This window comes from Camelina sativa, chromosome 2, assembly GCF_030686135.1.
Source record: "Camelina sativa cultivar CO46 ecotype springtype chromosome 2, ASM3068613v1".
NCBI lineage: Eukaryota > Viridiplantae > Streptophyta > Magnoliopsida > Brassicales > Brassicaceae > Camelina > Camelina sativa.
In genome coordinates, this window is record NC_141881.1 from 26,242,880 (window position 1) to 26,257,554 (window position 14,675).

At 36.6% G+C, this 14,675-nt stretch overlaps 4 protein-coding genes across 5 annotated transcripts; all 4 read left to right on the forward strand.

Moving 5' to 3' along the window:
• Positions 1 to 1,770: 1,770 nt before the first annotated feature.
• Positions 1,771 to 4,248, forward strand: LOC104733890 (IQ domain-containing protein IQM5). The gene is made up of 8 exons (XM_087489933.1): positions 1,771 to 1,851; positions 1,944 to 2,435; positions 2,518 to 2,620; positions 2,708 to 2,773; positions 2,866 to 2,954; positions 3,050 to 3,137; positions 3,227 to 3,559; positions 3,652 to 4,248. Exons 2-8 carry the CDS (start codon positions 1,954 to 1,956, stop codon positions 3,976 to 3,978), a joined length of 1,488 nt encoding a protein of 495 aa, XP_087346059.1. The 5' UTR covers positions 1,771 to 1,851; positions 1,944 to 1,953; the 3' UTR covers positions 3,979 to 4,248.
• Positions 4,249 to 4,774: 526 nt separating this feature from the next.
• Positions 4,775 to 8,786, forward strand: LOC104733897 (casein kinase 1-like protein 12). The gene is made up of 13 exons (XM_010453423.2): positions 4,775 to 5,377; positions 5,473 to 5,513; positions 5,836 to 5,905; positions 6,017 to 6,165; positions 6,257 to 6,352; positions 6,445 to 6,515; positions 6,609 to 6,670; positions 6,758 to 6,821; positions 6,927 to 7,011; positions 7,095 to 7,221; positions 7,303 to 7,452; positions 7,547 to 7,644; positions 8,327 to 8,786. Exons 1-13 carry the CDS (start codon positions 5,296 to 5,298, stop codon positions 8,546 to 8,548), a joined length of 1,317 nt encoding a protein of 438 aa, XP_010451725.2. The 5' UTR covers positions 4,775 to 5,295; the 3' UTR covers positions 8,549 to 8,786.
• Positions 8,787 to 8,944: 158 nt separating this feature from the next.
• On the forward strand, positions 8,945 to 10,936 carry LOC104733904 (glycylpeptide N-tetradecanoyltransferase 1). Its single transcript, XM_010453432.3, has 2 exons — positions 8,945 to 9,136; positions 9,459 to 10,936. Exon 2 carries the CDS (start codon positions 9,462 to 9,464, stop codon positions 10,764 to 10,766), a length of 1,305 nt encoding a protein of 434 aa, XP_010451734.1. The 5' UTR covers positions 8,945 to 9,136; positions 9,459 to 9,461; the 3' UTR covers positions 10,767 to 10,936.
• A 149-nt stretch (positions 10,937 to 11,085) lies between these two features.
• Positions 11,086 to 14,371, forward strand: LOC104733913 (lycopene epsilon cyclase, chloroplastic). 2 transcript variants are annotated; one of them, XM_010453446.3, is made up of 12 exons: positions 11,086 to 11,732; positions 11,869 to 12,040; positions 12,143 to 12,278; positions 12,366 to 12,476; positions 12,568 to 12,670; positions 12,761 to 12,904; positions 12,980 to 13,087; positions 13,185 to 13,281; positions 13,370 to 13,492; positions 13,586 to 13,718; positions 13,824 to 14,010; positions 14,087 to 14,371. In XM_010453446.3, exons 1-11 carry the CDS (start codon positions 11,421 to 11,423, stop codon positions 13,987 to 13,989), a joined length of 1,605 nt encoding a protein of 534 aa, XP_010451748.2. In that variant the 5' UTR covers positions 11,086 to 11,420; the 3' UTR covers positions 13,990 to 14,010; positions 14,087 to 14,371. The 2 variants fall into 2 exon arrangements, with proteins under 2 accessions (XP_010451748.2, XP_010451752.2); XM_010453450.3 differs by having other exon boundaries at positions 13,824 to 14,006.
• Positions 14,372 to 14,675: the final 304 nt, after the last annotated feature.

The window sequence follows — 14,675 nt, forward strand, 5'->3', positions numbered from 1 at the left end:
ACGTCATATGACACCTATCAAAGAAAACAAGGATGATTGTTGCATGCGTAATCGTTATAATATACTACACAGTTGTGTTATTTTGTGTCGTGTAAAAGGCGACCAAGTGAGATAAATAGACCAACAACTTTAAACTAACGCGTACGCTGCTGTACGATCTAGTAGAAAACTAGAAGAAGAAGAAGAAACTATTTTGGGAAATTAAAACCCAAAAGTAAAAGGACTTGGCCGCAATTGGTTGACTCTGCATTTTCATCTCACGATCCCGAACCAGTTTTGATGCCTTTTAATGTGGTCCGTCTTTATCAGATACATACTTTATAGTTTATATGGTTGCTTTCTTTGACTGTCATGAATCATACTGCTAACATTTATTATTAACGTAGTAACGAATGGCTATAAAGATGTTTGGACCACTGAAAATCAAATTAATTATAACTTTTATTAATCTTATTTGGCTTTTACACTATCATGCATAATCATAAACATTAGTATTGTACTATTGTTTAAAGTTTAGTGACCCACACTCACCTAACTCGAATGTTATAGATTTGATTTGACTAGTGTAAAACTTTGTAACCAAGCCGTAATTTCTTTTACAAGTTTTCGTTTGCTAGTTACAATGTTTATAGTTTAAAAGTTTCACCATCTTATTCTTATATTAGTCCAAGTAAAGACGAATTATTGATATAGGACACGATATCAATATAATACTTGCTGCCATCACAAACTTAATAACATTCTTTATTATTTTAAGTACTAGTATATTAACATTATATTATTAATCATAAAACTTCATATCTCGTGAAGTGACCTTAGTGCAATGGCAGGAGGTAAGTCCATTTGTAGAAGGCACCATCACACCCGGGATCGAGTCTCGGCTCTTACGAATGTAGGAATTTGGCTAATGGGCCGGCCAGTTGTGGCCCAATGGTTGATAAAAAAAAAAAAAAAAAAAACTTCATATCTCAAACCATAAGAGTATAATTAAATTTTCAACACGGATAATTGAAAAAAAAATCTTATATACAAAATCGTTTAAACTTTAAAGGTATAAACTTCAAATATAAACAGCTCGTATCTGAATAATTCAACATAATGATTTGATTCACAATTTATGTACTTTTCTTTTGTAACATTACCTATTACTATTGTGTTGTTCTTATATAGATTTGAAAGATTGGTTTGTTTCAATAGAAAAAGCACACAACCCAAGAATAATTAATCCTAATAAGTAGACAACAGAACAAATCCGTTGACCGTAAAAAATATTGAAATCCATAAAAGTTGGGAGTTGTATAACAAAAAAAAAAAAAAAAAAAAAAAAAAATCCGACGACGCATTCAAAGACGTCCCCACACGTTCCGTGCGTAACGCCGTGCGTATGAATATCAAACACGGCCACATTCACATTCACATATATCATATATGTTAGTAAATTATGTATATGCAACTCCTAACAGTGCGCGAACGTATTCAAAGTTGCCCTACACGCTAGTTAGTATGTATACAAACCACTAACAGATAAATCTAAAACATTGAAATATGAAAATCAAGAGCTCGTGTGGTTTGATTTTTTTATTTGGGTTTTTTTAAGTCCGAGGAAAACGTAAAACCTTTGAATCAAGACTCGAAGAAAAATCTTCACTTCGTATCCTAAGGTCCAATTCCAATTTTTGTTCTCACCAAAATAAAATTTTAAAAAACTAATAATTACATCATATATTATATAGCCATTAATATAAATATAGACGACATATGGGAAAAGAAGAGACATAACCAGAAACAGAGTTGTACTGTCTCTGTTTTTTAAAAAAACATTCGACGAAACTTCTTCAGATTGTAAACAGTGTAAGTATCTTCCTCAATCTTTAGATTACAATCCTAAAACAATTTTCATTTTCTCCAACTCTTGTCTGAATCTGTACTTATCTTTTTTACAGGTTAGCTTCAATGGCTTTGTCTTTGGGATACTTACAAAGAGACAACAGTTTCAAGAAAGATTCACAAAAGTGTGAAACACCAAGAATCTGTAATAACATGTATTTTGAGAAGACCTTATCGTTCAAAGATTTGGTTAACCAGGGTAACAATTACAACAAAGAAGAAAACTGCGGGGTCAAAACGAGAAGAGGTATAAACTTGAGAGGTCCTAAACCAGATAACATGATTCTTGAGAGGAGTCTCTCCTTCACGAGCCTAGTCCAAGTGGGAGGAGAAGACGAAGATGATGAAAGAGGCTCGTCTCCGAAACGAAGGAACAGAGGCAAAATGGGGAATTTAACGGCGTTAAGTTTACCAGCACCGACGCCATTTTGGTCTCCTAGACCGTCAACGGAGCTAGACGCCGCCGCCGTAACGTTACAGAAGGTTTACAAGAGTTATCGAACGCGTAGAAACCTTGCTGACTGTGCCGTGGTTGTTGAAGAGTTATGGTACGTTGAGTTCTATTTCCTTATGAAATAACCCCGTTACTTTCAATTTTGGTGATTTAACCCCTTTGTTTGTTTGTATTAGGTGGAAAGAATTGGAATTGGCAGCATCAGAACCGAACAAAACCAGTGAGAAACCGGAGTCGGCTGTATCTAGGTGGGCAAGAGCTGGAACAAAAGCAGCAAAGGTAATTTTTAATTAATTAAGGTACTAATTAATTAATTAATCAATTTCATACATTATCATTAATTTGTTTTGTTCTTTTGGTTCATAGGTGGGGAAAGGATTGTTGAAAGATGATAAAGCACAAAAACTAGCATTGCGACATTGGTTAGAAGCCGTAAGTTTCGGCTTTTTTATTTCACTTTGATATTGACATATTATACTTTGGTGTATAATAATAGTATTAATTCTTTTGGGTAATGGATAAAGATTGATCCACGACATAGGTACGGGCACAATCTACACTTGTACTATGATGTTTGGTCAGCAAGCGAGAGTAATCAGCCTTTCTTCTTCTGGTAAATTTAACACAAATTTTAGTCAAAATTTTATAATTTCCTTAAGAAGTAAATAGAGCTTAATTTGATAGCAAACCTTTTGAATGATACTAAAGGTTAGACATTGGAGATGGCAAAGAAGTAAATCTCATCAAATGTCCAAGAACACTTCTTCAGCGCCAATGCATCACTTACCTCGGTCCGGTACGTATACTTAATGTTAGTTGGTTAGTTAATTCCGGTAATCGAAAACAAAAATCGATTTTAACTTTTCGTTTGTTTCGGTTTAACAGAAAGAGAGGCAAGCTTACGAAGTGGTGTTGGAAAATGGGAAACTGGTCAACAGACAAACCAAGAACCTCGTGGAGACCATCGAAGGAACTAAATGGATCTTCGTGTTGAGCACGACAAGAAGACTGTACATTGGTCAGAAACAAAAAGGTCGGTTTCAACACTCGAGTTTTCTCTCAGGCGCCGCCATTACCGCCGCCGGTAGAATTGTTTCACAAGGCGGAGTTGTAAAAGCCGTATGGCCATACAGCGGTCATTATCTCCCGACGGAAGAGAATTTTAAAGAATTCATCGGTTTCTTGAGAGAAAACAACGTGGATCTTACTAATGTCAAGGTGATTAAGCTAACTAAAATCTCTAACTACATAAAAAATCAAATTTTCTATAAAATATTTTTACTTATTTTTCTTAATTGATTTTGTTATAGATGAATGCGATTGACGATGATAATCATTTGGCCACAAATGACGGAAGCACAAAGCCGTCTAACGTGGTGGTGACGAAATCGGACGGTCCAGATGAGAAGAAACGTTTCTCGTGTAAGTGGAGTACTGGAAACGGTCCTAGGATCGGGTGTGTACGAGACTACCCTATAGATCTGCAGACGCGAGCGCTTGAACAAGTCAACCTTTCTCCTCGTATGGTTAAAGGAACAACAGGATTATTTGGTCCAATACCTTCACCAAGGCCCAGCCCAAAGATTCGTGTCTCCCCTAGACTCTCTTGCATGGGTCTTCCAAGTCCGAGAAACTAATTATCTTTTTCTTTGGCCTTTCCTAATTTAATCAATTTTTCAATAAATTTTTTTTTTTTTTGCATTGCCCTAATATTGGGTGATTCTTTAATTAGAGTACAACTTGTACTCATTTAAATTCACATAATTTAATTTTACATGTATATTTTTTTTTTTTTGAGGTTTGTAACCTTTGTAACATTTGTACTTTCACATAATTATTTTTCTTCAAACAATTGTAATAGAATAATACCAAATAAAATAATAAACGATTATTTCGTTCGTGGAAAACAGTTAGTATTTTATTTGGACCGACCACAGTTACCAGATACTTATTTTAAAATCTTTCTCCTCGTACAGAATTTAGTAGACCAGAGAGAGTAAAAGTCAAAATACGTCACGTGGGATTTACGTTTTAAAGTAGCATTCGGAAGTCACGTGAGAAACGATCTTTACCGCTCACCAACGGCACGCGTAGCTCTCACGCTTGGTGTCCCATTTCTTACTCTTAGCCAATCCAAATTTACAACCTTTTTTTTTTTTTTTCATTTTTTAAATTATTACCACATTCTTAACTCTACGCGTGTTATATAACGTTCAAATACCGAACTAAACCGGAAAATCAATCAACCGTTATGGACCAAACCAAAAAAGACACTAATTAATCCATTAACTAAAGTAATAAATTTGGTTTTTCATAACGTATTGTTTGAAAATTTTAAAATTTGAAGTGATGATTAATGGAGAATTATTAACTGGTTTTACGGTTTAGTTAAACCGGGGAATTAGGAACCGTGCAAAGCAGCGAAGAATAATTAATAATAATAATAATTACCTGTAAGGAAAGAAAGAGAGGAGAGAAGAAAAGAAAAGGAAAAGACCCAAACTTTGAGAAAACAAACAAAACAAAACACCTTCATCATTCTCTTCCTCCTCCTCCTCCTCCTCCTCCATATCAAAAGCTTCCCTTTTTATCCTCGTTTTTTTCAATTCGCGTCAAGAGAGAGAGAAAGAGATACAGAAAGAAGAGAGTCAACATTATTCCATTACGAAATCTTTGTTCCAGATCGTGAAGAAGAAGGGAAGAAAGAATGAAGATGATGATGACTACCTGTTCTTCTTCCCTGTTTCAGCCCTAATTCTGCAGAATTTAATCTTTCTTAATTTCTTTTTCTGGGTTTGAGCTGCTGATTCTGGTGGATTAAAGGGTACAAATTTGTTTTTCTTTTTTTTTTTGGGAAAGAGAATTAAAAGTTTTCTCCTTTAGAGTCGGCGTTGAAGGTTGAGACTTGAGAGATTATTATAGTTTAGGGTTTTGGAAATCTGAAAACTTGGTGAATGTCGATGGAGTCTCGTGTGGGAAACAAATACCGTCTCGGCCGGAAGATTGGAAGCGGTTCATTCGGAGAGATCTATCTTGGTTCGTCTTTTTCTTTCAATTGGATTCGTTTTTACTGTTTTTAACAATGTTGGTTTGGAATTGCTAACTTTGTTCTTGTAATGTCGTTTCTTTAGGTACTCATATTCAAACGAATGAAGAAGTTGCAATCAAGCTCGTGAGTTTCTTGTTGCTGCAAAACTTTGTTCCTTTTTTTTTTGTGTTTGTGTTGATAGCATCATCTGAAGATGTTTTTATTGCACATAGAGACAATGTAGTTTGTTTACTATATAAAGGAATGATGGATTAGCTTCTGGAGTTAGATTTGGACATTGGTTAGAGCTTTTAAAACATTTAATGAGCTACTTTGAGTTAGATCAACATATAGGAATACAAAAGTCTATTCTTATTTCTCTAAGCCTCTGTCAAATTTATGGATAATGTAATATCAATTGAGTATGTTTTTTTACTGCTACTGAGAGTTCTCTTTTCTTTTGCAGGAAAATGTGAAGACGAAACATCCACAGCTGCTCTATGAATCAAAGTTATACAGAATTCTACAAGGAGGAAGTAAATATTCACTTCTGATAAAACAGCCTTATGGTTCTTTGTTCTATCATTCTGTTTTACTCTTTTTATAACCATGTCCTGAATCTCTTTTGAACCTTTTGATTATGGCAGCTGGTGTTCCAAATGTGAAGTGGTTTGGTGTTGAAGGTGACTACAATGTACTGGTGATGGATTTACTTGGGCCTAGTCTTGAAGACTTGTTCAATTTCTGTAGCAGGAAACTTTCCTTGAAGTCAGTACTCATGCTCGCAGATCAAATGGTAAAAAATCACTGTTGTCTTTATATGTGACTCTTTTTTGTCCTTAGATTAGTTTTACTGATTGACTATGTTTTCTTCCTTTTACATACAGATAAACCGTGTTGAGTTTTTCCATTCGAAATCTTTCCTTCACCGAGATCTTAAGCCAGACAACTTTCTTATGGGTTTAGGAAGGCGCGCAAACCAGGTTTCCTTCACCCTTATCTTTGGTTTTGTTCTCATTTTTACTTTTGTAGTTATTATCTCGGACATGACTCACTTTTTTTTACGTTTCTAAAGGTATACATTATCGACTTTGGTCTTGCTAAGAAATACCGGGATAATACTACCCATCAGCACATTGCTTACAGGTGAGAGAGACAATCGAATCAAATTCTTACCAGTCTACACTTCTTTTTTCCGATTTACAAATCAAAATTTACCTTTCATTTCTTATTTTGTAGAGAAAATAAAAATCTCACTGGAACTGCAAGATATGCTAGTATGAACACTCACTTGGGAATTGGTAAGTTTGACAAAAACCTGTTTTAGATTATTTGTGTGTAAATGCTCCCAACACTGGCCTTATATTAATGTAATGTTTTTCATGTAGAGCAAAGCCGAAGGGATGACCTAGAATCTCTTGGTTACATTCTCATGTATTTCCTAAAAGGAAGGTGAGTGGTACTCTAGTAACTCTACTACCTACATGCCTGTTCGTTTCACTTTGTTCTTCTTCTTCTCATACCTTATTGTAATATATACGGTGGTTTTTGTTTTAGTCTTCCTTGGCAAGGACTTAAAGCTGGAACCAAGAAACAAAAGTATGAGAGAATCAGTGAAAAGAAAGTCTCTACATCCATTGAGGTAAAGTTTCAATCACATATTTGGTACTTTATTTCAATCTTTTAACTCTTTTTACCTTAACAAGTTTTCTCATCTTCATCCAGTCCTTGTGCCGTGGTTACCCATCCGAATTCGCATCCTACTTCCACTACTGTCGTTCACTTCGATTTGATGATAAACCAGATTATGGTTATCTCAAAAGAATATTCAGGGATCTCTTCATCCGCGAAGGTTCTGAAACTTTCTTCTTTCCCTTAAATCCTCATGTTTTGTCAGCTCTTCTGTGCTTTCTAACATTCTCTCTTTCACCAGGGTTTCAATTCGATTACGTCTTTGACTGGACCATATTGAAATATCAACAGTCACAACTAACAGCTCCTCCATCACGTGGCTTAGTAAATCCTGGGGGTGGAACTAGTGCGGGTTTGCCTCCTGGACTAACTAGCATGGATAGATACGGAGGTGAGAATTGTAAAACTTATTATGAGCTCTTGAACCAATCGAATGTTATATTAAAAACTTAGAAAGTTTAAAGCTTTGTATGTTTTGTTTAAAGGCGAGGACGAATCAGGGAGACCACCAATGGATTCATCACGAAGGAGAATGTCAGGAACTCTTGAAAACTCTGGCAACTTCTCATCAAGAGGCCCAATGGTATGAAATATTTCTCTGTTTTTTTTGTTTTTTCTCTACACAACAGACACTGTTTTAGCAAATCTAAAAGCTCTCTGTCTCTAGATTTTAAAGTGTAAAAAAACCAAAACAAAAATAGAGTTTCTAGAATTTTCCATTAGCTTTGGTAGCAATCAGTTACGTTTGGAATGTGGAAGAGGTTCTGAAGTTAACACAATCTCCATGAGGGAAAATTCTTGTTGAATTTGCTGAGAAACAACACAAAAACTTAAATTTTTATAACTGGACTAAGTGCATTTTGAGAATCTTGAGAATGTAAAATAAAAGGTTTATTTCGATTTTGATTTAACAAAAAAAATAAAAGGTTTATTGGTATACTCAAGCTGCATATAATTCTGTAGGTTTAATATATTGATGTGATTACTATCTTAACTAGTTTCAACATCTGCATGAGCAAGTCTCGACTCTGAAATGGGAAAATGAAATTTTAAAAAAGAACCAAAAACAAATTTAATATATGCATAAAAGATTCAAAAACTTATTTAAGTTATATATAATCTTCCATATTTTGATGTATGTTCTGTTCAAAATGTCGTTGGTTTCTATATATATAAATAAAGTTTGTGAAGTTTATGAAGTTTGTATGTAAGTAAATATTTTTGTCTGTTGTCAACAATTTGATGTGTTTTACTTTACATAACAGATGCCAAGCTCGTCCTTGTTTGCACAATCAGCAGGATCATCAAGGAGAGTAACGTCGTCAGAGGAACTACAGAGATGCCGTACCGGGGCCGGATTAAGAAACTCTCCGGCGATAACAACGTCGGAAGGGAAGAGATCTGCTTCAACCAGAAAACATTACGATTCTGCCATCAAAGGCATCGAGACCCTCCAAGTCTCTGACGAAAGGTTTCACCACCACTGAATCCATCCATCCATCGCTTAGCAAAGTTGTTGTAATTTTCTTCAGAGCTCTTTATATAATATATAAAGCTTTCGACTCTATTATATTGCAGAAACGAGATTGATTTTTTTTTCTTGTTTTTTTTTTAAATTTCATTAATCGTTCTTTTTGTTCTGTATGTTTTTTTTTACTACGAAGGGAAGTTAAATTCAGTGTTTTGGAGTTGGAAAATCGTATATATTAATTACGTTAGTGAAAATGTGTTGTTCAGCAATACGAAATTGTATTACGTATTTATTGATTTTAAGTAAAAGGAAAATCCTACACAGAGTGAAAATAAATGGGTTAAATTAAAATAAAAAGGAATATAGAGGGAGCAAAATGCAATATATATAAAAGTATGAGATTCTATCCGGCCATTACTTCACACATCACGCTCTTTGTTCTTTTCTTCTCAGAAGAGTTTGCTCGTTCATAGGAACCCTAATCTCGTTGGTTTCGAATCTGAAACTCGAAATCGATAAAATCCTTCGAAAGATCTGATAGTTTTCTCTTCAAAGATCTCTAATCGGTGTGACTTTGCGGAGTCTTCAGTTCGGGGCGAAATCGGTGAGTCTTTTAAATCTTGAGCTTATCTTTTGATTTTGATTTTCGTAAGATCTGATCGTTCCTTAGTATATTCACTGGATATTTCTCCCGTTAAGTTCGCTAGTAACCTAAGAACATGAAAAAATTGATCTGCCTTACTAGTTTTTAGCCTGTGGTTTTGTGTGTATTGAGTTCGATCTCGGAGAGATTGACATATATATGTTACATTTTGAAAGAGCTTATAAAGAGTGATTTAATTAGAATTGCGTTTGGCGATTTACCCAATGTTAGTTTGTTGTTGTTTTTGTTCTTGAACTTAGCTTGTCAAGTTTTGTAATTGTAGGAAATGGCAGACAACAATTCACCACCTGGCTCTGTAGAAGAGAGAGCAGATCAAATTGTTGAAGCTAACCCATTGGTTAATGATGATACTTCACTTGAAACCATAGTTCGGAGGTTCCAGGATTCAATGTCAGAGTCAAAGACGCATAAGTTCTGGGAGACTCAACCTGTTGGGCAGTTTAAGGATATTGGGGATACCAGTTTGCCTGAAGGCCCTATTGAGCCTGCAACTCCGTTATCTGAGGTGAAACAAGAGCCTTACAACCTTCCTTCTGTTTATGAATGGACCACTTGCGATATGAACTCTGATGATATGTGTTCAGAGGTGTACAACCTTCTCAAGAACAACTATGTTGAGGATGATGAGAATATGTTCAGGTTCAATTACTCCAAGGAGTTTTTAAGGTGGGCACTGCGTCCACCTGGTTATTACCAGAGCTGGCATATTGGAGTCCGTGCCAAGACTTCGAAGAAACTCGTTGCTTTCATTAGCGGTATCCCAGCAAGAATCAGGGTGCGTGATGAGGTAGTGAAAATGGCAGAGATCAATTTCTTGTGTGTTCACAAGAAGCTCAGGTCTAAGAGACTCGCTCCTGTCATGATTAAGGAAGTGACTAGAAGGGTTCATTTGGAGAACATTTGGCAAGCGGCTTATACCGCAGGAGTTATACTTCCTACACCGATCACCACCTGTCAATACTGGCACAGGTCATTGAACCCGAAGAAGCTTATCGATGTTGGGTTTTCAAGGCTTGGACCGAGAATGACAATGAGCAGAACCATAAAACTCTACAAGTTGCCAGACACACCCATCACTCCTGGATTTAGGAAAATGGAACCACGCGATGTCCCTGCTGTTACACGATTGCTTAGGAACTACCTTAGCCAGTTTGGAGTTGCGACTGACTTTGATGAGAACGATGTTGAGCATTGGCTACTCCCGAGAGAAGATGTGGTGGACAGTTACCTAGTAGAAAGTCCTGAAACTCACGATGTCACTGACTTCTGCAGCTTCTACACACTACCTTCGACCATCCTCGGTAACCCGAACTACACAACGTTGAAAGCTGCTTATTCTTACTACAACGTCGCCACACAGACCTCGTTTCTTCAGCTGATGAATGATGCGTTAATCGTCTCAAAGCAAAAGGGTTTCGATGTGTTCAACGCTTTGGATGTGATGCACAACGAGAGTTTCTTGAAAGAGCTCAAGTTTGGTCCAGGAGATGGACAGCTCCATTACTATCTCTATAACTACCGTTTGAAAAGTGCGTTGAAGCCATCAGAACTTGGGCTTGTGCTCTTATAAGCACAATAAATTTGCTCTCTGATGGGTATTAGTTTGATATCATCAACCAATTTGAAGTTTGGGTTTTCTTTTTCTTGTGCTTCTTCCATTTGAACTTTTACCAGTACTATGGGTTACTGAAACTGAGTTTTGAATTCTTTTGGCAATGCAATTTTTGAATTTTCTGCGAATATGCTTCTTGTTTCAGGCTCAGTAATCCATATATCCCAGCTACAGTAGTGTATGTTAAAGTCGATTCTTGTGTGCTTCCACTAAACGACGTCGGTGTGTCAAATATGTTGAATCGTCCTTTGGATTAAGTACAGTAACCTTTAAAATTGCAGGAACCAATCAAATTGCTAACACGTACTATTAAGTTAAAGAAGGACGTTATTAGGCATATGTCCACCAATGAGAGAATTACACGTGGCGAATTGAGTCCCATAGGCCCGGGTTCTATCCTTTGATATCGTCCTCTCGTCCTTAAGGCTCTTCCAAGCCATTGTGAGCAAAAAATTTGGGTTGAGATTTTTTTCCAAATATTACAAAAGGAAACAATTAGATTCCTCTTTCTGCTTATACACCTCACTGGGGGTACTATAAGAATGGCGTGAAGAGATATCCTCATCTTTTCAGAATTATTTTATTTTTATTTTGGGGGCGGAGGAAAAAAAAATGGAGTGTGTTGGGGCTAGGAATTTCGCAGCAATGGCGGTTTCAACGTTTCCGTCGTGGAGTACTTCTCCAAGGAAATCCCCGGTGGTTAATAAGAGTTACAGCTTCAGGAATATTCGTTTCGGTTTGTGTTGTAGTAGTGTCAGAGCTAGCGGCGGCGGAGGAAGCTCCGGGAGTGAGAGTTGCGTGGCGGTGAGAGAGGATTTCGCCGACGAAGAAGATTTCGTGAAAGCTGGTGGTTCTGAGATCTTGTTCGTTCAAATGCAGCAGAACAAAGACATGGATGACCAACAGTCCAAGCTTGTTGATAAGGTCCGTTGCCCTTTTTTGCCTTGTTTATGAAGAAAACGAACTGTTTCCTTTGATTTTGCTTTTGATTTTAGGGTTTGAATTTGTTCTTACTTAGAGATATCGATTTTGAATTCAACTCTGGATTTTGGGTTTACAGTTACCTCCTATATCAGTTGGTGATGGTGCTTTGGACCTAGTGGTTATTGGTTGTGGTCCTGCTGGTTTAGCCTTGGCTGCGGAATCAGCTAAGCTAGGACTTAAAGTTGGACTCATTGGTCCAGATCTTCCTTTCACTAACAATTACGGTGTTTGGGAAGATGAATTCAATGGTACAGACTTCTACCTGATATCGTGTCTTCTTCCATCATTGCTAGTCACTTTCTCTATGGTGTTGTTAACTTGGTGAACGTTTTTGTTACTGTTTTTTTAAGATCTTGGGTTGCAAAAATGTATTGAGCATGTTTGGAGAGATACTCTTGTGTATCTGGATGATGATAATCCTATTACCATTGGCCGTGCTTATGGAAGAGTTAGTCGTCGTTTACTTCACGAGGAGCTCTTGAGGAGGTAAAGAATTGTTCCACTCCCTTGCACCTTTGGGAAGATGTTTCTCCAAATTGTCCTGCATCTCCTGACTTAGTTAATTTCCCCTAGGTGTGTGGAGTCAGGTGTCTCGTACCTTAGCTCCAAAGTTGACAGCATAACAGAAGCTTCTAATGGTCTTAGACTTGTTGCCTGTGAAGGCAATGCCGTCATTCCATGCAGGTACGAGACTGGAACCATAGATGGTACTATTCCTGTTTTAATATAAATGTTTTGGAGCAACGGTGAAGGTTCTGACTTGTAGCAAATGCAGGCTTGCCACTGTTGCTTCTGGAGCAGCTTCGGGAAAGCTTTTGCAATACGAAGTTGGGGGACCTAGAGTCTGTGTTCAAACTGCATACGGCGTGGAGGTTGAGGTATAATTTTAATATGATATGATATTCCCACAGCAATAACTATATGAACTATGAAGGAATTATTGAGACTGTTCTAAATGATATATTCAGGTCGAAAGCAGTCCATATGATCCAGAGCAAATGGTTTTCATGGATTACAGAGATTATACAAACGAGAAAGTTCGGAGCTTAGAAGCTGACTATCCAACGTTTCTGTACGCCATGCCTATGACAAAGACAAGAGTATTCTTTGAGGTTGTTGTCTCTCTCCTTCTATTTTAGTAGCTATTGCGAAAGTTCTGTTGCTTATCCAACTGGAACTCCTTGCAGGAGACATGCTTGGCCTCAAAAGATGTCATGCCCTTTGATTTGTTAAAAAAGAAGCTCATGTTACGATTAGATACACTCGGAATTCGAGTTCTAAAGACTTACGAAGAGGTGAATTTATACATATAGAATAGTACTTTACTTGTTGAACACCATAAAAACAACCATTGGGTTTGCTTTATTAATTCGTTTAGTATAATAACTACAGGAATGGTCCTATATCCCTGTTGGTGGTTCCTTGCCAGACACCGAACAAAAGAATCTCGCCTTCGGTGCTGCCGCTAGCCTGGTACATCCCGCAACAGGTAGTTAGAGCATGCCTTGACTCGAGTTGCGGTTAACATTTTGAAACTGCACCATCTATTACCTAATTTTTGTTTCTCAATAAAACAGGCTATTCAGTTGTGAGATCTTTGTCCGAAGCTCCAAATTACGCATCAGTCATCGCGGAGATACTTAAACAAGAGTCTATTACTTCCTTAACCAAACACATCAACAGCAATATTTCAAGACAAGGTGAGCTCCATATACACCACAAAGTTAACTATTACTTTCAGACAATGACAAAACCTTATCAAATTTAACTGGTGAGTTTCCATTTTTTGGCAGCTTGGGATACTTTATGGCCACCAGAGAGAAAACGACAAAGAGCATTCTTTCTCTTTGGCCTTGCGCTCATAGTTCAGTTCGATATTGAAGGCATTAGAAGCTTCTTCGAAACTTTCTTCCGCCTTCCAAAATGGTAAAGCATCCCATTTTTTAAGACACGTATTCTTGATCCATTTACTAAAACAATGTATTGCAAGCAAGAAAATTTTGATTCTCCTTTTTCACTTATATCAATCAGGATGTGGCGAGGGTTTTTAGGATCAACATTAACATCAGGAGATCTCGTTATGTTTGCTTTGTACATGTTCGTCATTGCACCAAACAAATTGAGAAAAGGTCTCATCAATCATCTCATCTCTGATCCAACCGGAGCAACCATGATTCGAACCTATCTCAGACTATGATTCTCTCTTATCAACTCGTAGGTTTGTGTGTGTGTATATATATATGTGGTTTATCTTATCTGAATAATCGATAAAAGAATGGTATGTGGATTACTAGGAAGTTGGAAAGAATCGTGTATAGAAGAATCTAAGGAGTGATCGAAATGGAAATGGAAAAGAACAAAATCAGTCTATGTTTTGTGGTAAGCGACTGAGAATTGAGATTGAGAGATAGACATTTTGTGAAATGTGAGTCTTCTTGATTGTTTATGAAAAACTAAAATTAGGAGTTTTAGATTTTTTCAAACTTATGTAATTCTCTCAATTGTTAATCATCTACAATACTTAAAATTAGAAGTGTAATGTTCAAAGGCATGTTTCTATCCATATTATTTGGCAGAAATTTTTGACTAATACCATTTAGTTTAATACTATGATATATTTCGTGTAATCAAGTGCAAAATACTCTCATTAATCTATCATCTATATACATTTGATTCTGTCCGGAAACTGAGAATACGGAATTACTGAATACTGCAAGTGGGAGTACTGTGCCGTCTTTAATCATTTCTCTATTATGTATGAACAAAAGTATATGTTCGTTGCATTTGCATCACATACAGAATCTTAGAACAAGCAATATATTATTTTCTCTTAATTAAACTAATCAATCCAATGAAAATTCTTCTTCACCCTCATTATAAAAC